The 21,942-nt window shown below is 49.0% G+C and overlaps 10 protein-coding genes and 1 non-coding gene across 11 annotated transcripts; 5 read left to right on the top strand and 6 right to left on the bottom strand.

Moving 5' to 3' along the window:
* The first annotated feature begins 230 nt into the window (after positions 1–230).
* Positions 231–1,930, top strand: BABINDRAFT_162314 (caspase family protein). The gene has a single exon (XM_019129282.1). It carries the CDS (start codon positions 403–405, stop codon positions 1,750–1,752), a length of 1,350 nt encoding a protein of 449 aa, XP_018984613.1. The 5' UTR covers positions 231–402; the 3' UTR covers positions 1,753–1,930.
* Positions 1,931–2,091: 161 nt separating this feature from the next.
* Positions 2,092–2,165, bottom strand: BABINDRAFT_t243. Its single transcript has one exon. It is a non-coding gene; the product is annotated as a tRNA-Val (tRNA).
* RHB1 (putative GTPase) lies at positions 2,100–2,920 on the bottom strand (the record flags this gene model as incomplete). The annotated part of the gene is made up of 1 exon (XM_019132426.1): positions 2,100–2,920. The coding sequence occupies one exon, from the start codon at positions 2,918–2,920 to the stop codon at positions 2,366–2,368; it is 555 nt and encodes a 184-aa protein (XP_018984612.1). The 3' UTR covers positions 2,100–2,365.
* Positions 2,921–4,237: 1,317 nt separating this feature from the next.
* BABINDRAFT_162312 (uncharacterized protein) lies at positions 4,238–5,257 on the top strand. The gene has a single exon (XM_019129281.1). The coding sequence runs from the start codon at positions 4,361–4,363 to the stop codon at positions 4,907–4,909; it is 549 nt and encodes a 182-aa protein (XP_018984611.1). The 5' UTR covers positions 4,238–4,360; the 3' UTR covers positions 4,910–5,257.
* Positions 5,258–5,463: 206 nt separating this feature from the next.
* On the bottom strand, positions 5,464–6,333 carry COX13 (cytochrome c oxidase subunit VIa). The gene has a single exon (XM_019129280.1). It carries the CDS (start codon positions 6,320–6,322, stop codon positions 5,912–5,914), a length of 411 nt encoding a protein of 136 aa, XP_018984610.1. The 5' UTR covers positions 6,323–6,333; the 3' UTR covers positions 5,464–5,911.
* A 1,495-nt stretch (positions 6,334–7,828) lies between these two features.
* Positions 7,829–11,398, top strand: SLA1 (cytoskeletal protein-binding protein; the record flags this gene model as incomplete). Its single annotated transcript, XM_019131839.1, has 3 exons — positions 7,829–9,465; positions 9,499–11,107; positions 11,213–11,398. 3 exons carry the CDS (start codon positions 7,829–7,831, stop codon positions 11,396–11,398), a joined length of 3,432 nt encoding a protein of 1,143 aa, XP_018984609.1.
* A 463-nt stretch (positions 11,399–11,861) lies between these two features.
* On the top strand, positions 11,862–13,562 carry BABINDRAFT_16514 (uncharacterized protein; the record flags this gene model as incomplete). The annotated part of the gene is made up of 1 exon (XM_019130304.1): positions 11,862–13,562. A coding segment is annotated over one exon (1,701 nt), but the record flags the coding sequence as incomplete, so codon positions are not given.
* Positions 13,563–14,121: 559 nt separating this feature from the next.
* On the bottom strand, positions 14,122–15,558 carry BABINDRAFT_38202 (SNG1 family protein; the record flags this gene model as incomplete). The annotated part of the gene is made up of 1 exon (XM_019131859.1): positions 14,122–15,558. One exon carries the CDS (start codon positions 15,556–15,558, stop codon positions 14,122–14,124), a length of 1,437 nt encoding a protein of 478 aa, XP_018984607.1.
* A 1,631-nt stretch (positions 15,559–17,189) lies between these two features.
* Positions 17,190–17,912, bottom strand: BABINDRAFT_167798 (uncharacterized protein; the record flags this gene model as incomplete). Its single annotated transcript, XM_019130539.1, has 1 exon — positions 17,190–17,912. One exon carries the CDS (start codon positions 17,910–17,912, stop codon positions 17,190–17,192), a length of 723 nt encoding a protein of 240 aa, XP_018984606.1.
* A 792-nt stretch (positions 17,913–18,704) lies between these two features.
* PEP8 (retromer subunit) lies at positions 18,705–19,616 on the top strand (the record flags this gene model as incomplete). Its single annotated transcript, XM_019132866.1, has 1 exon — positions 18,705–19,616. The coding sequence occupies one exon, from the start codon at positions 18,705–18,707 to the stop codon at positions 19,614–19,616; it is 912 nt and encodes a 303-aa protein (XP_018984605.1).
* Positions 19,617–20,036: 420 nt separating this feature from the next.
* Positions 20,037–21,862, bottom strand: BABINDRAFT_162309 (uncharacterized protein). Its single transcript, XM_019129279.1, has one exon. It carries the CDS (start codon positions 21,724–21,726, stop codon positions 20,353–20,355), a length of 1,374 nt encoding a protein of 457 aa, XP_018984604.1. The 5' UTR covers positions 21,727–21,862; the 3' UTR covers positions 20,037–20,352.
* Between the last annotated feature and the right edge of the window lie 80 nt (positions 21,863–21,942).

Raw genomic sequence — 21,942 nt, 5'->3', positions numbered from 1 at the left:
GTAACCGGTCATTTCGCCAATCACGTGCCGAATCTCGATGGTCGAAAGCGTCATCGATTATCTAATTAGCCGACCAATCCGGCACAACGTTCCTGCAGTTCACCGGTTGTGCGCACGTGCTCCGGTCTTTTATTTCTCACTGTTTCCTGCTGGACCTACCGCAATAGATTCAATATTCATATATTATCTTTTGGGTCTCTTACTATCCATGTTTCGCCTTTATTATAAACAATTTCACTATTTATACCTTTCAAGGGAAAAGCTGCGCACGGTTTCTGACCAACTAGACCCCGACATGCGTCACCTGAAACTTGCTCCGTGTAGGAGCGGGCAAAGTTCCCCTGCTTAAAACCTAACATAGACCATTCATTCCACTTGACATCAATCTTTACTTCAACCAACATGTCCAGACCTTCAGGCCCTCCACCGGGATTTCCAGGTAACAGCAATGCTCAGTACCTGCAAGGTCAAAACTATCAGTACGGCCAACAAGGCCAAAACCAGTACGGTCAACAAGGTCAAAACTATCAGTACGGTCAACAGGGCCAAAACCAGTATGGTCAACAAGACCAAAACCAGTACGGCCAGCAAGGTCAGTACCAGGGCCAATATCAAGGCCAGTTCCAGGAAGGCCAAAACCAGGGCTACAGCCAAGGGAGACCTGGCGTCCCTCCTCCTGGCTGGTCGAACCAGCAATACCAGCAGCAAGCGAACTCCCAGTCGGCTTTCCAGGAGCAATCTTACGGTAACAATGTACAGATCCATTCTGCAGGTAATCTGTTACAGGCTCCTTCGACCCACGCCCAATCCTTCGGGGCTGGCACCAACTACAACTACAGGTACTCCAACTGTACCGGACGGAAAAAGGCGTTGCTCGTGGGGATCAACTACATCGGGACCAAGAATCAATTGAACGGGTGCATCAACGACGTGAACAATGTGGCCCAGTTCTTACAATCGCACGGCTTTCCAAAGGAAAACATGGTTGTTTTGACGGATAATAACACGACCCAGCGCAGCATTCCAACGGGGCAGAACATCCGTGACGCGATTGGCTGGCTCATCAAAGACGCGCAACCAAACGACTCGTTGTTCTTTCACTATTCCGGGCACGGAGGACAAACCAAGGACTTGGATGGCGATGAGAGTGACGGATATGACGAGGTCATCTACCCAATGGACTATGAGGTCAACGGTCACATCGTGGACGACGAGTTGCACGCGATGCTCGTCAGACCATTGGCTGCGGGGGTCAGGTTGACCGCGCTCTTTGATTCGTGCCACTCAGGCTCCGTTCTCGACTTGCCCTACATGTACTCCACCAAGGGCGTGTTGAAAGAGCCAAACTTGGCGGAGGAGGCGGGGAAGGACTTGCTAGGTGCGGTGACGTCATATATGCAGGGAGACATGTCTGGTGTGATGAGCCGTGTCACCGGGCTATTCGAGTTGGCGACCAACGGCGGGGAGAACGAAAAGGCACATGAGAAGCAACGCCAGACGAAGACGGCGCCTGGGGATGTGATCATGATGAGTGGGTGCAAGGATAATCAGACGAGTGCCGATGCGAAGGAGAACGGGGTTGCAACCGGGGCTATGAGCTACAGTTTCATCCGGGTCATGGAGGCTGGAAAAGACCAAACCTATTTGAGCTTGCTCCAGAACATGAGAGAAGTCTTGATGGGGAGGTACTCGCAGAAGCCACAGTTGAGTGCGTGTCATCCGATCGATACCAACTTGAAGTTTGTTATCTAGGGGTGTATCTGGAGTGTGTTTTTGTTTAGTAAATGATTTTTTGATAAAGGTGTAGTTGGGGATGAATTAGCTGTTTTTTTGTCCTTGGTAGTTTCCAGTGTCGGTTGATTTACTTCCTATGGCGATAAAGTCTTGTATAATAATTTCTCCCGTCGTAATTTTAAGCTACAATCTTTGTGTCTAGGCATTTGTTAAATGCTAAAAAAATATTTCTCAGAATGCTATACACATGTTTACAGATGTATTGTAAAAATATGAGCAATGCACAAAACTTATCTATTTTTAGCATTGCCTATTAAGTTTCACTATAACAGATAGTGGAACATAAAAAAGGTCAAATGATTTCGCCCAGGATCGAACTGGGGACGTACTGCGTGTTAAGCAGGTGCCATAACCAACTAGACCACGAAACCATCCGATAAATGAAAGTACCAAGCAGAACCATACTCACCATCAGAGTAACCCAAACCCCACACTCTCAGCCTACGAGCTATACCTCCACTATTCCCGACCAGCTAGTACCGCACATACACACGAGTAAAGAGTATCCATCAAATCTAAAAGGAACAAAAACAAAAAGCCATATCACACAAACCAATCCTCTATAGCCACTTTACATCACCACACACTTCTCCTGGTCGTTGGAGGCGGGGTTATTCGTCTTCTCCACCTCCTGGATCAACACCTCGAAGCACTTGGCCACATTTTCGTTATTGCGAGCACTGGTCTCTACAAAACCACAGCCCATCTCGTGGGCCAACGCACGGCCCTCCAGCTCCTCCACGTGTCTCTGGGAGCCGGCCAAGTCAGACTTATTCCCAACCAACACCATGGGGACGCTATCGGTACCTGTGCTGTTTAAAATCTTGTCGCTTATCACGCGAATCATCTCGAAGGATGAGCGGGATGTGATGGAGTACACGAGCACGTAGCCGTGCACGCCGATGAGGTGCTTCTGGTTCATGATGGAGAACTCATCCTGGCCAGCAGTGTCCAAAATCTCGATCTCAAAGTCCTGGCCCTTGAACCGGATGGACTTGGAGAACTGGTTTTCAATGGTTGGATAGTATGACTCCACAAAGTGCTCCTCGCAGTACTGCACCGTGAGCGACGATTTCCCCACGGACCTTCCGCCAACGATACATATCTTTCGTGCTCTTGGGCTCATAATCTAGCGGGTTAGTATCCCAGGTGAATCAGGGGGTGCGAAACATACGTTTGTGGTGATGGAAAGACAGAAAGTGTGATACGTGGGCTTGTCTGATCTCAAATGTGGAGCCGAACGAGGCTGCGGCTCGCCCGGGTAACTCAGCGAAATTGCAGCAGGTACAACCCAAAGTATTTCTGAATTTGTATAATTTATTGGAATAACATCACCAGCAATATATATGTGGCTTGAAATAAGAGAAGGCAGGAGAGGGGAGTGGACCCCGTGTCAGCAATACTACGAACTACATCCTGTAATTGCCAACGCCATCGTATCTATTAAATTGATATTTTTTATTTAGGAATTTTCCACTACCATTCAAACCACGGCTCCGATTATTGTTGGCCGTGTGGGTTTCCACTTCAGCTATAATTTTGATTTTTTTTTTTCAACTTTGCGGTCAATAGGTTGAAAAATTCTAATAAATGCCACCTCACCAAACTTGGAGAGCCGCTATATACGCTAGCTGTCCAAACCACCTGCTTATATAATTTACCAGTCTTTATCTAGCATATCTGTGCATCACCGTAGAGATGCCAGTGTGGACCTGTAGCGTTTTATACACACTTGGTAACCCTGCCCGCCTAAATAAAGTCATAAATTGGCTGTTTATGTATCCTTCCAAGTGCACTCTTTAATTGCACTTGCATCATGCACCACGCTCGTCTTGAACCAGTGCAATCTTATCCCTTGACCATCCTTTATCATTAATCATTTAGCTCCAGCTTACAAATACAATCATGCGCTTATTCTGAGGGTATTTCAACCGCTGGATTTACCCTGTAGAGCCACCATTGCCGTAGACCTAGGTATCGTTTAACACTAGATAACCGAATCTAATCTGACAAGGTAAAGCATGCCAGCAGACACGAACTTTGAGAAAGCACCAGATACTTAAGAACGCTCCAATTTACATTTTTTAGTGCAATTTTCCCCCCTTGGGTCAATATATCTACCGAATTTCCGCAGACAAGTATTTTGTTCTCGTTTGTACTCGCCTCTATATATTGCGTATATTGGATAGTTCATCCTATACACTGCAATACGTGTTATACTCATAATATCCTGTATATGGTGTCGGCACGATCGGAAAAACCTAGCCGTGAGATACAAAATACATGAGGGGAACAGGTAAAGGCACATTATTCGGAGAGAAAATGGCCCGTGACCATGTCACGTGACATACTGGAAAGAGTCCGAAATCCGCAAATGTGGGGAACACCGGAAATTGCATCTAGTTCTGAACATGTGACGACGTGGATTATTCGTATCTGACGACTCTTAAACCTCCTGTTACCTCGACGGACCACTAACAAGGCTTACCGGATTATATATACCCAACTTACTGCCGTATTCCACCCCCTGCTTAAACACTCAAACTTCACTTTTACAATCTAAACAATGGCGATTCTCATTTTGGAAGACCAATTGGCATTTTACCGGGCGTACCACTTCAATAAGATCAATGTGGCGATCCACGCAATTGGTGTGCCTCTGATTCTACTCTCCACAATTGTCGCGGCCCTGGCGGTCCCGCTCCCGTTCTTTAATAATCCCTACCTTAACTTGGGGTCTGCCAGCGCCCTCGGTTACGGAGTTTTCTACTGTCTTCTTGATCCCTTAGGGTACGTGGCATTGCCCTTGCTCGCATCGGTAGCTTATTTTACCGTCAACACACTCTTTGCCGAGTTTCCGGTGGCCCTGGTGGTCAAAACGGCGTTGGGTATTAGTGCTGCGGGCTGGGTAGCCCAGTTTATCGGCCACGGGGTCTTCGAAAAGCGGGCCCCAGCGCTTTTTGACAACTTGGTCCAGGCACTTGTACTCGCGCCATTCTTCATCTTGTTTGAATTGGTTTTTGCGGCTGGGTTCCGCAGGGACTTGAAGAAGAAAATGGACAACAAAGCTGGGGTTTTGGTGAGAGACTTCCGTGTGGGGAAGAAGGTCCAGTGAAGGATCAATTGTAAAGGTCAGAGCGAGCTAAAATCTTTTCTAGGAAGGCTCGTCTCATAGATGTGAAGGTCAAGGTGTTTAATATGCCCACTTTTGCTTTATTTATCCTAGGGGCTGATTTTTCTGTTTACTTCCCACCCTTTAAAGCCCCGCTGCGAGGCTATGTTTCACTTGCATCTCGCAAGATATTTATTTTCTACTTCTTATATTACTACTCCAGTTAATATATAGCGAACTATTTCAGTGGCTTATTTGTCCCGGGGGAATACTAGGCCCGCTCTGTTGAAGGTGTGGGTGCTTTAACATGTGGATTTTCAGGACCAGCTACAAAGCCATGAGGTGGTTAACTCAACGAAAGAAAACTAGATATTACAATGCTACCCCGACCTATGGTAAGGGTTGTAGAAGTAGGACTCACTATTCAAAATAGCTTGAAGGAGCTTAGCTTTCAGTAACCCAAGGCCAAAAACAGGGGCCTTTCCCTATTGCGCCTAACAATACAACCTGTACCAAGCAACGTTTCACGTCCTTGCTAATACTCTCTATAACAGATATTGTAGTCTGAATAACTTGCCACAAATATCCTGTCATCACCCTTTTATGATATCCCCCGATTCAGCCTATTACATAGACGGTCTCCTCACAATTGTCACTCGAAGCGTTTTGCGATTTCCACAACAAATTGATCCTTCAACCATTTGCATCATTCGTTATCGTACCTAGAAAGATAGGCGTAAAATAAACAGCGGATCACTGATACGAGCCCCCTTGTTGACAAACCATTCAAGCCCCTAGGTGAATTAGTATAAGCGCTCTCGATGATATCACCCTCACCTCGTCATTGACCCACATATCCCCTTGCAGCCAGGTTGGCACAAAAAAAATACTCCCTATTGCTGCTTGTTTAGCACAAAAGCCCTCATATTACTACATCTGGTTCTTTAATATGGAATTGATCTTAAATATGCTCTACACGAAGTAAAATGTATGCACGCTAGACATCTAGTTGTCTCTGATGTGTCTGTTGACAATCAGGTTCCAGAACAAGGTCTTGTCACCGTCACCCCAGAAGTAGTCCTTTTGTCTCATGTTCTGGTATTCGTATTGCTGTGGCCACTCCTCGTCGGACAAATGGGCCATGTGCTCTCTGTGCTTGGCATGCTCCAATTCAACGAACAAGGTGTTGACCCCAACGAGGAAACAGGCTGGCAACGCAATGTAGTAGGTGATTTTCTTCCACATGTCAGCGGTACCGGCGGCGTGGTCCTCAGCGGCCTTGACCTCGGCCAAGTACTTTTGGGCGGCCTCCTTGTTTGGAACAAAGTCGGAAATACGGTGAGGCTTGTTGGCCGCAGCGTGTTGGAAACGACGGCCAACAGTCTGAGATAATCTAGGGGTAAACTGTCTGAGCATTTTGGGTACTTAAAAGCGCTGGACGAGTATGTTTGGAATGGGTTGAAGATGCTTTTATCAGCTCACCAAAGATCCTGTACAAAGTTAGCTGACTTTTTCGTGCACCTGGAACCACGTTCATTGGATGGGGAGGGTCGTGTGTGGCAGAGCTGTGAGCGTGCGGTAATTTACCAAGGGGTAATTTTGGACACGGTCATGGTGTATCTACGATTGGCGGGGGTTTACCAATTCCCAGGTGAGCCAGGTTGTAGCCCTGGTTACATATAATGGTGAGGTAACACGGCTTGAAGTTGTTATTAGATTGGGATGAATTCCGACTTTTTATCGTTTGGGTTTCAGAACGCGCTAGTTGTGCTTTGGGAAAGCAAATACCACGTGACGGATATCTAGATCGAGGGATGTCTGTCGGTGCGTGCCATTGCTCAATAGGACGGCCACTTTAAACCAACTCCGGTGTTAAGATAGCGGTTCAGCGTTTCAAAATAATCCAGTTCCCGCGGGAAAAAATAAAAACACCCTCTTTAAGCTTTATACTGGATTGAAGAAATGAACCCAGACAGACAGTGCGCCAAGTTCGTATCGTACATATGCAGCCGTACCATGCGTCGTCCTCGATCATGTTTCGCTTTCTCCAGTCCCCCATACGAATTTAATACCCATGATCCCGTTTCATTGCGCCTATAATGCTTAATCTCGCTTGAAAATAGGCTAGGAAGAATGAAATCCGAAGCTGAGCTAACGATAATATTCGATTTAGCAAAAAGTAGGTACTTTAACCGGAAGACCTTTCTTTCCAGCAGCGATACTTAAACAAAAACAATACCCATGATCGTGTCACAACTTTTCTTTCACTGATTTTGTGGATTAAACAACATTGCTGGTTTAACTCGTTCCCCCCACGAACAGATCCCCTCCCCATCCACTCAAAGTACTAGCTCATCCAAACTCTTCTACATACCCGAGCGGGGGTCGATTTTTCAACAATACAAACGCTGCTAAAAAACCTGCAGCCATAAATTCCTTCCTTATACCGGTTCGGGAATTTCTGGCCTACAACCATGCCCTAACTATTGGACCAACCCACGGAGCCAAGACGAACTCCCGGAGATAGCCCCGTCGGCTCTTGGCGTCATGTGACATACCAGCCTTGAACGCCAAACCGGTGCGACGATATCTCCTCTAGCCATCGATGTAGATTAATAGCCCAAACCAGCCTACCAGAACCCCCCAGCACCATACTATCCGCCAAAAGGTAATATATATTAGTGAGAAATTTACCTGAGCCACTTAACCTATTATTAGTATCGAAATCACCGTTCCCCGGTAAAACGCATATGCCACCCAGCATCGGAAGTGAGATAAGCGCGGATGCAGGATAAGGTCGTGCCTCGCACTACAAATCGCTCCTCGTTTGCCAGCACCAGCCCGTCTCGCAAATCAAAGTGACAAAAGGAAACACGCTCTCCCCACACTCTCTCATCAATCTCCACCCACCACACCTTTGCTATGTCCTTCATTGGTATTTACAAGGCGATTTACGACTACGCGCCGCAATCGCCGGACGAGCTTGCGCTCACCCAGGACGACGTGCTCTATCTCTTGGAAAAGTCCGACACCGACGACTGGTGGACCGTCAAGAAACATATTCCCGCTAGCCAATCGTCGCCAGACGAACCCGAACCGTCGGGTTTGGTGCCGTGCACCTATATCGAGCCTGCTATCCCGATTCACACCGCCACGGCGCTCTATGACTATGAGCGCCAGACAGACGAGGAGTTGTCGGCTCCGGAGAACGCTACGCTTCAGGTGTACGACGTGTCTGACGTGGACTGGATCCTTGTGGGGCTCAACTCACAGTATGGGTTCATGCCTGCCAACTACCTTGAGATGTCTACTGCGGTCCCAGCCGCAGCTCCAGCCCCGGCCCCTGCCACGCTCGCAGCTCCAGTTGTCACCCACTTCCCTCCACCGCCACAGCATCCAAAATCCACGCCGTTGCCCCCACTCCCACAGGAGGCCTTCACGCCCCAGAGCAACAAGTACGGCGTCAGTGAGCCGGGAAGCGAGGACGAAGCCCCACCGATGCCCCAAAGACCCACCGAAGCGGCTAGAAACACCAGCTCCGCCACCGTTGTCAGACTGTCGCCGCTGCCACCATCAGTCCCAGAGCACGAGTACTCTGGCGAGTTCTTCAAGTGGCACATCGCGGAGCTCGACGGCCGCAAGAAGAAGAAGGTTGTCTTGGTTGTGGGCAACAACCAGTTGTTTTTCCAGCCGGAATCCGACAGCTCCTCCAGCGCCCGCCGCCACTGGTCCATTGCCGATTTAACGTCGGTTTCGACGGAAAAGAAGCATGTGTTCTTGGAGTTGAAGAACCCACGGGAGTCGATCGAACTCCACGCCGGCTCCCGAGACGTTGCCGAGGCCATCTTTGCGATCTGTGGCGAACTCAAGGGTGCCAACCAGGCGAAAGCCTTGAAGGAAGTGGCGCTGGCCTCTGAGCCTTCCAAGTCTAGCTTCAAGACCGCTAGGGTGTTGTTCGACTTTGACTCTCAGGGCACCGACGAACTTTCCGTCAAGGAAGACCAGGTGGTGTACGTCTTGAACGACTCAAAGTCGCAGGACTGGTGGATGGTGCAGAATGTCGACACTAATAGAACCGGGGTAGTCCCTGTGTCGTACCTCGAGGTCATAGGCACCAGCGCCCTTGCTAGCCTCACCAACCAGAAACTCACCGGGGAGAGTAAAAAGTCTAGTACCAGTGATAAGCTCAAACGGAGAATGTCGTTTGGGTTGTCCCCAGGAAGGTCCAAGTCTAGAGGCAAGGACGAAAGAGACAAGATTCGTGAGAGAGACGATCGTGAGAGAGCGCGCGAGAATAACCGCGAACTGGAGCACCGATCGAAGGGCTCTAGCTCCAAGGGCTCCAGCTCCATGCCAAATCTGCACCGCGTGCGCACATGGATTGATAACTCGGGAACGTTCAAAGTCGAAGCGGAGTTCCTCGGCTGTGTCCAGGGAAAGATCCACCTCCACAAAACTAACGGTGTCAAAATTGCCGTTAGCGCCGAAAAGCTCTCCCTTGAAGATTTGGAGTATGTGGAGAAGATCACCGGCACCAGCTTGGAAAGCTACAAGAATTCGTCAAAGGAGACCGAGAGAGAGGTCGAGGCAAGACTCCAGAGACAGAGACAGAGAGAGATGGAGAGAAAGAGGCAAAATGAGAGATCAGTTACTCCCCCTCCCAAGCCAGTTAGACCGGAGCAAAGCACCGAGAGAATGCCAGAGAGAAAGCCGGAGAGAGTGGTGGTCCAAAACCCAAACAACCACGGACCAGCTCCTAGTTCCTACGACTGGTTCGAGTTCTTTTTGAGCTGTGGGATTGACGTCGGCAACTGCCAGAGATACACCTTGAACTTTGACAAGGAGAAAATGGACGAGGGGATCTTGGAAGACGTTACCCCGGCGCTCTTGAGAACATTAGGGTTACGCGAAGGGGACATTTTGCGTGTCACCCGCTTCCTTGACGCTAAGTTTGACCGCAAGAAGGAAGCCAATAGTTCCGGCGCCGCTGAAACCCCAGTTTCTGGTGGTTTGTTCACCGAACCAACCGGTGCCCTTAAGGTGAACGCCGAGCCTGTGCCCAAGGTGGACGTTTCTGGGTTACCCTCCCCCGTGAAAACGGCCCCTGAGAGAAACTTGCTTGATGACGATGCCTGGGCTGTTAAGCCGGCGATTTCTGCCGGCTCCACGCCGTTTACCGGGTCCATGCAGGATTTGTTGGACATCAAGCCGTTGGTTCCAACCAAGTCGGGTGAGCAGCCGCAAGCTGCGCCAGTGCCAGCTCCAGCGGTACAGCCCGTCAAAACCGGCGGTAATGAAGTCCAGTTACCACCAACCACTGACCGTTCGGAAATCGCAGCGCAGCAGACGGGCGGGCTAGTGGCCATGCCTACTGGCTTCATGCCGATTGCCTATCAGCCAACCGGGTTTATGCCTATCCAGCAGACCGGTCTTGTCGCAATCAGAACTGGTGGCTTGGCTCCTCTCCAAACCGGCTCGTTCATTGTTCCGTTGCAGACCGGGGCTTTCACCAACGTCATGCCTGTGACCTCTTTCGGGGTTTCCTCTCAGATGACTGGCGGGATTCCATCTCAGACTACCGGTGGTCTTATTCCATTGCAGAGAACCGGTGGATTGATTCCATTGCAAAGAACTGGTACTACACAACTTCCTGCCGTGATGCCACAGACCAGCTTTGGCGCCATGCCGTCTCAAATTACCGGTGGGTTGATTCCATTGCAAAGAACTGGTGGTACTGCACAGCTTCCTGCCGTGATGCCACAGACTAGCTTTGGTGCCGCGCCTTCTCAGATCACTGGGGGCATGCCATCTTTTGGCATGCCGGCTCAGACTACTTTTGGGAACGCTCAAATGCCTGGGGGCTTGCCACAACCTAATGGGTTCGCACCGCAAACCAGTTTTGGGACCCAGCCGACCGGTTTCATTCCCCAGTCGTCTTTCGGTCAGCAGTTGGCGATCCAGAAGACCGGTGGTGTGGCAGTGCAGCCAAACTTTTCTGTGAACGTTCCGCCCTTGCAGCCTCAACAGACGTTCCAGACTCCAAACCAGTTTGCCATGCCCCAAAACACCTTTGGGTTACAATCCCCCGGATTTAACAACTTTGCTCCTCCGCAACAGCAAATGAACCAGTTGAATAATATGTTCCAGCAGACGAGTATCTCGACGCCGGGCCTCAACCAAGGCCAAACTTTTAACCAAAATGTGAATCAATTCGGCCCGCAACAGGGTGGCCAACAATTTGGTCAGCAATTCGGCCAACAACCGTTTGGTCAACAATTCGGCCAGCAAAACTTCTCGCTGCCCCAGCTTTCGCAACCACCAACTTCCTTTGGCGGTAGTGGGTTTACTGGATTCGGCAACGAGAGCTCCACGCTCCAATCCCAGCCGACGGGAGCGGGCTTCGGAAACGGGCCGCAGTCGTTACTGTCGCAGGTTACCGGGAGACGAGCAAACTTGAACTCGGCCACACCAAACAATCCGTTTGGGTTCTAGACAGAGGGGTGTTGTATACAGTTTATTGTACTATATTAAAATTGGTCATAGACGATTGTAGGGTAATGGGGCTTTTGTGCAACCGTAGGGTCAGCGCCTCTTACTACAGAATAACCTCCCGATACCGCGATTACCATCCGCTTAGCACCACAATGGGATATTAAAATACACACATTCTTTTATCTTAAGCTGTCGACCTATCTATACAAGAAATATCTCGCCTGAAATCCTCGAGAACTACTCAATTCTGGCTGCAGCAATACGTCGTGCGCCATCCTACATGACGTTGGCGCTTTTCTCAGCCGAAATTCAAAACGGGACATCTAGATTCGTCTCTAAATCACCCCATCTTTACACCCGTATTTACAACCACTTTCCCACCGCCTTCTTACTTGTAAGATACGCCCACTGACAAATGTCCCAGCTCGTGGAAAGAAGCTCAGGTCTGCTCACCAACCTGGACGGCATACCGTATGACTACATCGTTATCATCGACGCGGGCTCTAAGGGTTCGCGGGTCTTTGTCTACCACTGGCTCAATCCCAAATACTTGTTCGACCACCAGATCTCCATTGCAGACTTTCCTGTCTTGAAACGCGACTACGAGTCCGAAAGCGACGATGACGATGACGATACTGACGATGACGACAAAGACAAGGGCAAAAATAAAGACAAAGGCAATAACAAAGACGAGAAAAAGTCCTGGATTAGCACCAAACCGCACTGGCACACCAAGATCAAACCAGGAATCGCCACGTTCAAAGATTCCAGTAAGTTGGGCTCACACCACCTTCAGCCGTTGCTCGATGCAGCGGCAAAAATTGTGCCAAAGTCGCAGCATTCGCGAACCCCGATCTTTCTCCACGCTACTGGTGGTGTTCGCTCTTTGACCCCGTCCGAACAAACGTCGTTGTTAGCGGATGTGTGTAAATACCTCACCGAATCCGCATTCTTCTTACCGGACTGTGCAACACACGTGAACGCGATTGACGGCGACATCGAGGGGCTCTACGCGTGGCTTTCCATTAACCAGCTCATGGGAACGTTCAACACGAAAAAGGCACCGCTCGGCTTGCTCGACATGGGGGGCGCGTCGACGCAGCTCGCGTTCCAGCCCAACGCGACGGAGATCAAAGAGCACGAAAAGTCGTTGCTCAAGGTGCAATTAGCGGCGTTGGGGAGCTCCAAGGCCGAAATGTCCTACGATCTATACTCCTCCTCGTTTATGGGCTTTGGGATGTATCAGGGGCGGGGCAAGTACCTCGACCACTTGTTCAACGCGACCGGAGGTGTGACCACAGATCCGTGCTTGCCTGCCAACGTTCCGGCACACCTTCTTGCGGAGGACACGCGGCTTATGCTGTCGAACCGTTTAGCCGGAAGCGGCGATTTTACGCGTTGCATGCAGACTATCTTTCCCGTTTTGGAAAAACAGTCGGAGGTACTGTCGCTCAGTTGCAAGCCCGATGTCGAGCTGTCATGCTTGCTCAATGACCTCATTCCCGCGTTGGACTTTCACGTGGAACAGTTTATCGGAGTAAGCGGGTATTGGGACACCATTTTCAACTTGCTTGACAAAAATGTGATGGGAGCGTACGAGTACGACACCATTTTTGCGGAAGCCACAAAGTTGTGCAACACCCCGTGGGACCAGTTGGTGAAATTGAACACTGAGAGAAAAACGCCGCTAGGCGATGAAGATTTGTCCCAGTTGTGCTTTAAGTCTGCCTGGGTGCTCAGTTTCTTGCACAGTGGCTTGGGCTTCCCCCGCTACGGTATAGACAAGAAGGCCGGTGGCTACGATACGTTCAAGGTGGTTGATAAGGTGGACGATGTCAAGTTTTCCTGGACCCTTGGCCGTGCTGTGTTGTATGCCTCATCGGAAGCCAGCGAGGTGTATGGTGCCCAGGAGAAGACCCTTCCAAGCGAGCAGGTTGGCTTTTACCACCAGTCGTCGAAGGACCGATTTTTCTACGGCGGGGAGGCTGCGGGGGTCAAAAGAAGACCCGCGTTTGTTGCAGGGGAGAAGGATAAGGAGCATGACGATGACAGCTGGAAGGAAAAGGTGGCGGACCATCTTGAGGACCATAGAGGGTATGGTGCATTGGTATTCCTTGGCCTTCTTCTCCTAATCTTGTACTTGCTCATGGGGAAGGAGAGGAGACGGAGTTTGGCAGGGAGGTGCAAAGGGCTCGGGAGCAGGGTTGCGGGCAAGCTTGGCTTGGGGAGAAAGGCAGGCAGTGACCGTTTCCATCGACTTGTAGACGAAGAGCTCGACATGGGCATCGAGATGGACGAGAATGGGTCTGTGGAAGACTTTATTATCAGCGACGACGAAGACCCAAGGTTGGGTGTTTAGTTACAGTGTTATTAGGATTAAGGAGCTGTATAATTAAAACCGCCGGCTAAAACACTTATCGTGTTGTCCGAACATGCGCGTCTTCCTGCCTCGCTAATTTCAGGATCCGGAATCATTTTACGGTGCCTACGCTTGTGAATCAAACCACTACAAATCCTTGCTTTGCGCGATAATCTTCGCCCCTCTTTAATTGACTGACAATGCCAAACAATATAAACGCGGAAAAATTGTACCACGGAGAACAGAATATCTAAAACCACGGCACTTCCAGCTGGCCATTTCAACAAGACGCAGAGATTAAGTAATTTATTAATTATGCGCATAATTGCGCGAGTCTAAAATACGCCCCATACGAACAGATCTATTATTTCGCAGCCTCGGCCTTGGCCTTCTTTACCATTCTGGACTGCGCAAACATCATGGATGGTGGAATCATCAACATACCAAATACCACCCAGGCAGCCAAAATTCCAAAGTTCTTGGCCAAATGACCGTCCCAACACCCACATAAAATGACCCTCAAGCACTCCCTGACATTTCTAATCGGCATGGCATAACCATACCTGTAAAATTCGGGACATAGCTCAATCGGTGAGAACGTCGGGCCGACGTTAGAAAGCACCCAGAACAACAACCAGAAGCCGATACCTGGCGGGAAGGTGACGAAAAAGATGTTGAACATCACTTCGTTCATCAACCCCACCGCAGACATCGCCAAGTAGAACGCAAGAAAACTAAACATGAACCCACCCTGCCCATAGCGCACGTTGAAGTCGACCCTGAAGCAGGCGCAGACACAGGTAAATGTAAAGGAGAGCACGAGGAACGAAACCTGGCCGATTATGAGACGGTAAACGATGAAGTGCATTGGGAGCAACTTAGGGGCAACCTGCTGGTGGTATGGAGCAAAGAAACCAATCAGGAAGAAACTCACAATGATCAAGATTACCATACCCAACGTGAGGGGCGCCACAACAACCGTGTTTAAGAACGGTAAGTTGTCCTGGAGGGCAAAAAAGATCGGCATCGTCACAATATCAAACGAGTTATCTCCGTCAAACACAATGGCACGCTCGGTGGCGTTCATAGTGGAGAAAATGCCGCGGTATACCACCGGAAGCACTACCGAAAAGGCGTCTTGAAGGAGCATTATCCCCGGGATGATGTAGCCCCCGACTACCTGTGGATCACTAGAGGTTTCAATATACGCACGGATCAAATTGGTGGAATTGAAACTCCCGTCGTTAGAGAGGAGGGCTTGTTTCAACAGGCTGGTAGCGTTGGGGGCAACCACAATCGCGGCCCAGGCTTTTCTTTGGTGCACCAACCGTTGGGCGGCCTCGTCCGCACTAGTCAAGTCTGGGTACTCGCGAAGCAATTCAGTGCTGGTGTAGGTGTTCCACCCAGCGACATCTGATGCAAGCGGGTTGCTGGTGGAGTTAAGCAAAGCCTGACTGAGAAGGCCGAGCCCGCCATCATCTGTGTCGTATACCATGACAACATTCAAGTTCCCAAGTTTTGAGTTAGTGTCATAATGGGTGCCAAAAATAAGAGACGACACTAGGATCAAGCTGGGGACCATAATGGCATAGTTCTTGAGGGCACCCAACACAACGTTCTTCCAGGTTCGTACCATCGACGGGTGGAAGAGTCCCACTTTTCTTGGAACCGGCCTCATAGGAACACTGCCAGCGATATTCTCCTCAAGCTGGAGTTCCTCTCTATCTACGAGATCGTTAATGTCGTCTGGTTTTCTCTCTTTCTCACCGTCTTCCGATACTGTCAGCGAAGAGCTAGTCATGGCGTTTTGGCAGACGACCTGGGGTTGCGATTATGGGGGGATGCTAGTTTAATGTTGAGATTCTAGCGATGCTGGTGTTACGTTGAGGTTCTAGCGGATGCTGGTGTAACGCTGAGCTTGTATTTGGAACGGGCGAAACGGGACAATTTATATCGTTCCCTGGAGGGGTGCGAATGAAATATTTTCAGATGATTTATCAGCCTAGCCGAGAGTCCTAGAGTAAAATTCTTCCCTGCATATTTGTCATACAGCTGGTTGTGCTCACGGCTGATTAATGGCGCATGCGGTGTTTTGGTGTGAGGGGAGGTCAGCCATGCGGCGGAAGTGGGGCTCCCTCTGCATTCTCCGACTAAAGGATACCCCTTTATGCCTTGTCGTAGGGAAGGAGATTGCTTAATTAAAATGATATAGCCATCACTCCTGGGTCACCTTTCACTTCAAAAGATGTTTCGGTGGAATGATTCAGGAAAACCCCGGGCGTTTAAGAGTGTAATGCCGTGCACCAAGCGTTCCCGAGTACTTCCGATGAAGCTTTCTGTCCTCGGGGATATATCCCAATAAGGAAATTAGAGGCGCTCCGCGTGGCTGGAGATAAGAATAGATGGAGTGAGATAAGTCACACCTGAAACATCAAGTCCGGTGTAACAGAATTATTCGAGATAAGAGTACGACACATCGTATACATTAGGTCATTGAGGAGTTAGTAATACATACCAGTGCCAGTATGAGTATCGCAGATTTATCTTAGCTTAATTCCGATGACTAAGCAAGGGAGCTATAGTAGTTAGTGTTACTAGCCAGGGCTGCTACATACTGACTTGACTAAATACCAGATGTGTTCTTTACCATACCTCGGCTTTTTGTCATTGTCATGCTGACCACTCGCCGTTGACATCTGTGCTATTGACATCCGTGCCATTGGGACCTTAAGGGCTGCTTCTCCTCTGGGATCTTAGTGGGAGCAGCCGCCATTCAATACCTCTGGTATTGCCGTGCTGACGTCCTTCGGCTCGCCTGGTTCTTTCCCCTCGTCCGGAATGGCATTATGGGGGCATCTTGTGGTTGATATAGACCTCCTTTTGAATATATCTAGTGTATAGGGCAACCAATAATAGTTATATAGCTAGTGATATCTACTGCATACTATATACCACATTGATTAGAACTGCCATTTTTTATCTGAGCGGTTCTGTTATGGTAAGTTTACCATGGGATGTAGCGTTCATTGCTAATTAGCGTTCCTCGATCTGGTTGTATAGTTAACCCCAAATAGCTTCCAGCATTTATTTTGTAGCATCCGGCGTTAACCAGCTTGGAATGTTGGTAATAATGGACGGTTTAGCCATGGACCTCGGACTTTATTCCACCTTCTACTGCGATTCATTCAGCAACTTTCATCCAATAACCCTTCTCAAAAACACAGCGTTGTCGTAAACCCCTTCAGTGCGATCCAGGATTACTTACTTGATTCCATCGAGATATCAACCTAATCTAATCCACATTTTCTGCTCAAACCACTGTAGTAAGGTTTCGTTATTACATCTATTTTAACCCTTACCACACCCTGGGTGCTATAGCAATTGGTAACTTTCTCTCCATCTGAGCTCTCTCTATTTGAGCCCTTCCACCGTCTAAATATCCTTGTGCATATATACCAAGGTAAAGTCAGCCGTGGCACAGACACCGTCCTCCAAGCTAGTGGAGTTGGTTTCAACGTCGCTCTGGGAAATCACGGCTTGCCTGTCCACCATGTACCCGAACTTGGCGTAGTACGCCACAAGATCGTGGTCCGCGATGACCGTGGTGACAAATTGTGAAACACCCGTCTGGACCGCTAGTTGCTCGACCAATTCCTTATCCTTAACGATCGTTTCTGCATGTAAAAGGAGCATTTTTCCTACTGCACCCTGGAAGGCGGTGAGTGCAGTGATTTCCATCGCGTGGTCCGAGTACGGCTTTAACCCGATGGTACCCACCACATTGGGCAAGGCCAGTGCTAGTTTCGGCCAATCGTCTGCCTGCACCACTCTGGTTTGAATATCAGAGCACGTGAACTTTCCAGGGACGTCCCAGCTGCCGACATCGGCCTTTCCAGTGGATTGCTGGAGGGCTGCTCTGGCACCGACGTCCGGTGACACAAGGAGTGATAGAAATGAGCCTGGCTTGAGCTGTAAGTCTGGTACGAGACCGTTCTTGACTCGGGCTGTCAGAATGATACCGTAGTTGTATCTCGGCTTGTCATAGCCCTTGTTTATGATCTGGAGGAGTTGGGGCGTGACTGGCGAGCCTGTATGCTCCACGAGCACTGCGTAGGGAATAAGTAACAATGTGGGGTGTGTGATTTCAAAGGTCATAACGGCGATTGCTAGTTTGTCAGCTGGGCTGGTAGTATTTGAGACGTTTCTTGTGCGTCTTGTTGGTGGCGAGCGTAAGCCAAAGGCGTGAAAAATTATGACCACTTCCTTGCATGTCAGCGGTTCGCGATTCTCCGCAGTTTCCACGCTCTATTTATATTTTCAAGATTTGGCCCCAGATAAGAAATAGGTGTATTTACTAGCCACAATCGATAGCTTTAGATTTAGACATATTCTTAATCCAGTCTAGGGCGTTACAATTAGGGTGTTAGAGCTAGAATGTTACAGCTAGGATGTTATGATTAGTATGTTACAATCAGCATTTTATGATTAACGTTTTATGATTAGCATGATACGGTTAGCATGTTACAGTTATTGGTCATACCAGAGATAGGCAGTGGACCAGAGACCAAAAACTAAACCTTGCTAGATTAATTATGGGATGTTGCCGAATCTCGGAAGCTGCTAGGTATACTCTTTCGGACACGGTATGAAAAATTAGGCATCTAAACCCACACCTTACACGGTTTTATACACCATTAAAGCACCAATTAGACCCATAGGTAAAACTATACAACCATTTTAGATCGTAAATCACTCTTGAAAATGCCCCACACTTTACCTTCGCTAAAGGCTACTTCACTGATCACGTGCCTCATGCATCTCGTGGCATCTTATCGGGGATAAAGGTCGTGGACTCACCGCTGCCAAGGGCCATATAACGAGCCGCGGAGAAGCCGTCACTTGTGATATCTACGCCACCAACAATCACACGTATACCACACCATTGGAATGTCGTTTTTCTACAAAGCCCCATTAGACATCGAGATTCGACTCGAAAACGAAGACACGCGCAAGACGGTGGAGGTAAAGAGCCAGGCAAAGGGCAAACTGCAGGCCAAGGAGAAGTACCCGTTGTACGAGGACGGCGAGACGGTGAGGGGTACCGTCACGGTCCGAGCGAAAGATGGCCGCCGGGTAGACCATTTGGGAATCAAAGTGCAGTTGTTGGGCACCATTGAGGTGGTGCATCAGGACACCAAGTCTGCGGACGACTTTCTTTCCTTATCGCAGGAATTGGCGGCTCCCGGCGAGTTGAAACACCCAGAGACGTACTCGTTTGAGTTCAAGAACGTAGAGAAGCAGTACGAGTCGTACCATGGGGCCCAGGTGAACCTCAGATACGTTGTGAGGGTGTCGGTGCACCGAAAGTCCGCGTCCTACGACGTGCTCAGGGAGAAGGAGTTGTGGTGCTACAGCTATAACAGCCCGCCAGAAGTGCCGGCGAGCGTCAAGATGGACATTGGGATCGAAGACTGTTTGCATTTGGAGTTTGAGTACTCCAAGTCGCGCTACTCGCTTAAGGATGTGATAGTGGGGCGTATCTACTTTTTGTTAGTGCGCTTGAAGATCAAGCACATGGAATTGTCGCTTATCAGAAGAGAAATCGTGAATACAGGGTCCGCCCAGCAGCCGCAACAGCTGCACAACGAGACGTTGGTGCGGTTTGAGATTATGGACGGGGCGCCGGTTAGGGGGGAAACCATCCCGATCAGGTTATTCTTGGGGGGCTTTGACTTGACGCCGACGTACAAGGATGTGAATAAGAAGTTTTCCACGAAAACGCTCTTGAGTTTGGTGTTGATCGATGAAGATGCAAGAAGGTACTTTAAGCAGAGCGAGATTGTGCTATACAGGGAGTAACGAAAAGGGGGTATGCGGTACGAGCAGTGGCAATACTACAACAAAGGGCATAGCATTTGTGAATCCAGTGGTATCTTTGTGGTGTGCCAATGGAAAATATCTGGAAGGGACTACTAGTGTAACAGTTTATCTGAATTTGTCATTGTGGAAAAATCCTGGAAGGGACCACAATTCAAAGCCCGGGGCCATCGTATCTGACTGTTAGCGATAGTTGCCTTTTACCCCTTAGGTAATTGCATTAGAGATGGATCGAAGTCTCAAACTGTAGGCCATCGCTTCTCTAGAGCGACCAATAAGTGTACCTCAGCGCTATCCTACCGTGCGGCTGTCTTTAGCAAAAGTTATAGCGACACGAATTTTAGACAGATGACATGGGCATCAAATATGAGAGGCTAGCACTGTTATCGATAGATCCTACATTGAAACTCTTATAAAAGTCATTATCGAAAATCCAGAGGATGAATATCTGTTATAGGATTGGGTGAGATAATCTAAACGAATGGCGGTTGAAGCCATGGATGTAACCAGCTATCGGTGAACAGCATTCAATATGCCATGCACCTTTGATATTATTTGAATTAGAGCCGTTACATTAGACACGGAAACGAACGTTGGTGGAAAAAAGTGATGCGCGGGAGAACCCACGCATATTTAACGGCAAATCGTACCGTGCAATGGAATCCGGGAAATTTAGGTCAAGGGTCTTTGGGAATGTAGTACGGCTTTTGGTGGTTATCTAATTGGCAATCTCCGCCACCTTACCGATGTCATCCTCTGGTGCATGCTTACCTGCTTCTAACGCCTCCAAAGGAGCAAGTAACGCGTCAACTTCACTCGCCTGGCCACTGATCACACCCTTTTTGTCCAACCTCTGTTTCTTCATCGCTTCTTCCTGTACCATCGACTCAAACTCCTCATCAACCTCCACATCCCTTAACTCTTGCATTGCCAACCTCTCACTAACCTCGTTGACATTCTCAACCTCATCACTAATCTCGCCCATGAGCTCGTCAATGAGCTCTAAGCTCCCAGCTTGTCTACTCAACTCCTTCAAGACCGTTCTCGATTGCTCCAACGCCTGCAGTACCTGGAGATTATTAGACGATTCGTCAATCTTTGCCACCACCTCCAAGATCTGGTTGTGGCTTGCAGTGGACTTTTCTAAGGAGTTTAGCAAAAGCATTTTGCTCTTCAACTGGAGCTTCGCCTGTGGGAGATTCTTTTTCTGAAGCTGTTCCTTGATCTGTGTTTCCTTCTCCAGAATTCGCTCGTGCAAGTCTTTCTGGTGGCGCTCCAATTGACTGAGGGTGCTTCTGATCGACAACATGGATACATCCTGTTCAGTGATCTCAAGAGGGGGCTCTTCTGCAACCAAAATGGATAGATCCATCGAGACGGAAATGCGCTCTGAAAACTTGAAAATGGTTCCCTGCCTCACACAGACTTTCACATCACGGGTTAAATACGTCAAAAGCACTCCAAAGTCACGCAAGTCCAACTTCGAAGCTCGGTTTTCCTTTCTCTCCCCTTTCGTCCGAGCCTCCATCTCCGCCTCTATTGCTTCAAACAAAACATCTTTCTGTACCACCCACGCTCTCGTGCCGGAATGCCTCTTCACCACGGGGAGAACCACATCGGCACAAAATCCCTCAAGTTTTCTGATATTGATGTAGCTGTCTTGTTTGAGCCAGTTAGAGGTAGTACTGGGGCTTTTGACTGCGCTGTGGTAGACTCCAAACCCGACTTGCAAGGAAAACCATCCCAAAAGCTTCCCCACCGACATTTTCTGGGAGTCATAATAAGATGTGTGTCTTTCATAGACTGAAAGGGGCACCAAGGAGTTCTCTGTCACGGATTTATCGAGAGCGGAATCCACATGTAGCGGGTGATTTCCGTTGCGCACAAGGGCCTGTAGGAGCTCATTCCCCCCGGTGAATACAAACTTGGGGTAGCCCAAAAGCAAGGACTTCCATGCTCTGAGATTGGCGGCATAACCTTCCGGGTTGGTTTCCTTGAGGTGGGTAAAGTCAGAGTAGAGCGAAGGGATTCGCGTGGGCGTAAACGCCGGGTGCTGGTCTATCTGCGACTGCCAAACGGCCGAGGACGACATGTATGCGTTGATTGGAGAATGCTACTGATACTGGCTTGAAGGAAGAACCAGAGAACAAAGGGCTGCTCAATAGACCAAGGAAGGTGAAATAAACAAAAGTACTTGACTGGTATCTCAGCAATAATGGTTGTGTAGCAAACTTTTACGATAACACATCTGTTGGCGCCATGATAACCGGTTGAGGCGTAAATGCAGGAAACCTTTACCATTTTCGTC

The sequence above is a fragment of the Babjeviella inositovora genome, assembly GCF_001661335.1.
Source record: "Babjeviella inositovora NRRL Y-12698 unplaced genomic scaffold BABINscaffold_8, whole genome shotgun sequence".
Classification (NCBI taxonomy): domain Eukaryota; kingdom Fungi; phylum Ascomycota; class Pichiomycetes; order Serinales; genus Babjeviella; species Babjeviella inositovora.
This window is presented reverse-complemented; position numbering and strand designations above follow the sequence as displayed.

Coding starts and splice junctions, on each gene's coding strand:
- BABINDRAFT_162314 (XM_019129282.1), top strand. CDS start 403: ATGTCCAGACCTTCAGGCCCTCCACCGGGATTTCCAGGTAACAGCAAT.
- BABINDRAFT_162312 (XM_019129281.1), top strand. CDS start 4,361: ATGGCGATTCTCATTTTGGAAGACCAATTGGCATTTTACCGGGCGTAC.
- COX13 (XM_019129280.1), bottom strand. CDS start 6,322: ATGCTCAGACAGTTTACCCCTAGATTATCTCAGACTGTTGGCCGTCGT.
- BABINDRAFT_162309 (XM_019129279.1), bottom strand. CDS start 21,726: ATGTCGTCCTCGGCCGTTTGGCAGTCGCAGATAGACCAGCACCCGGCG.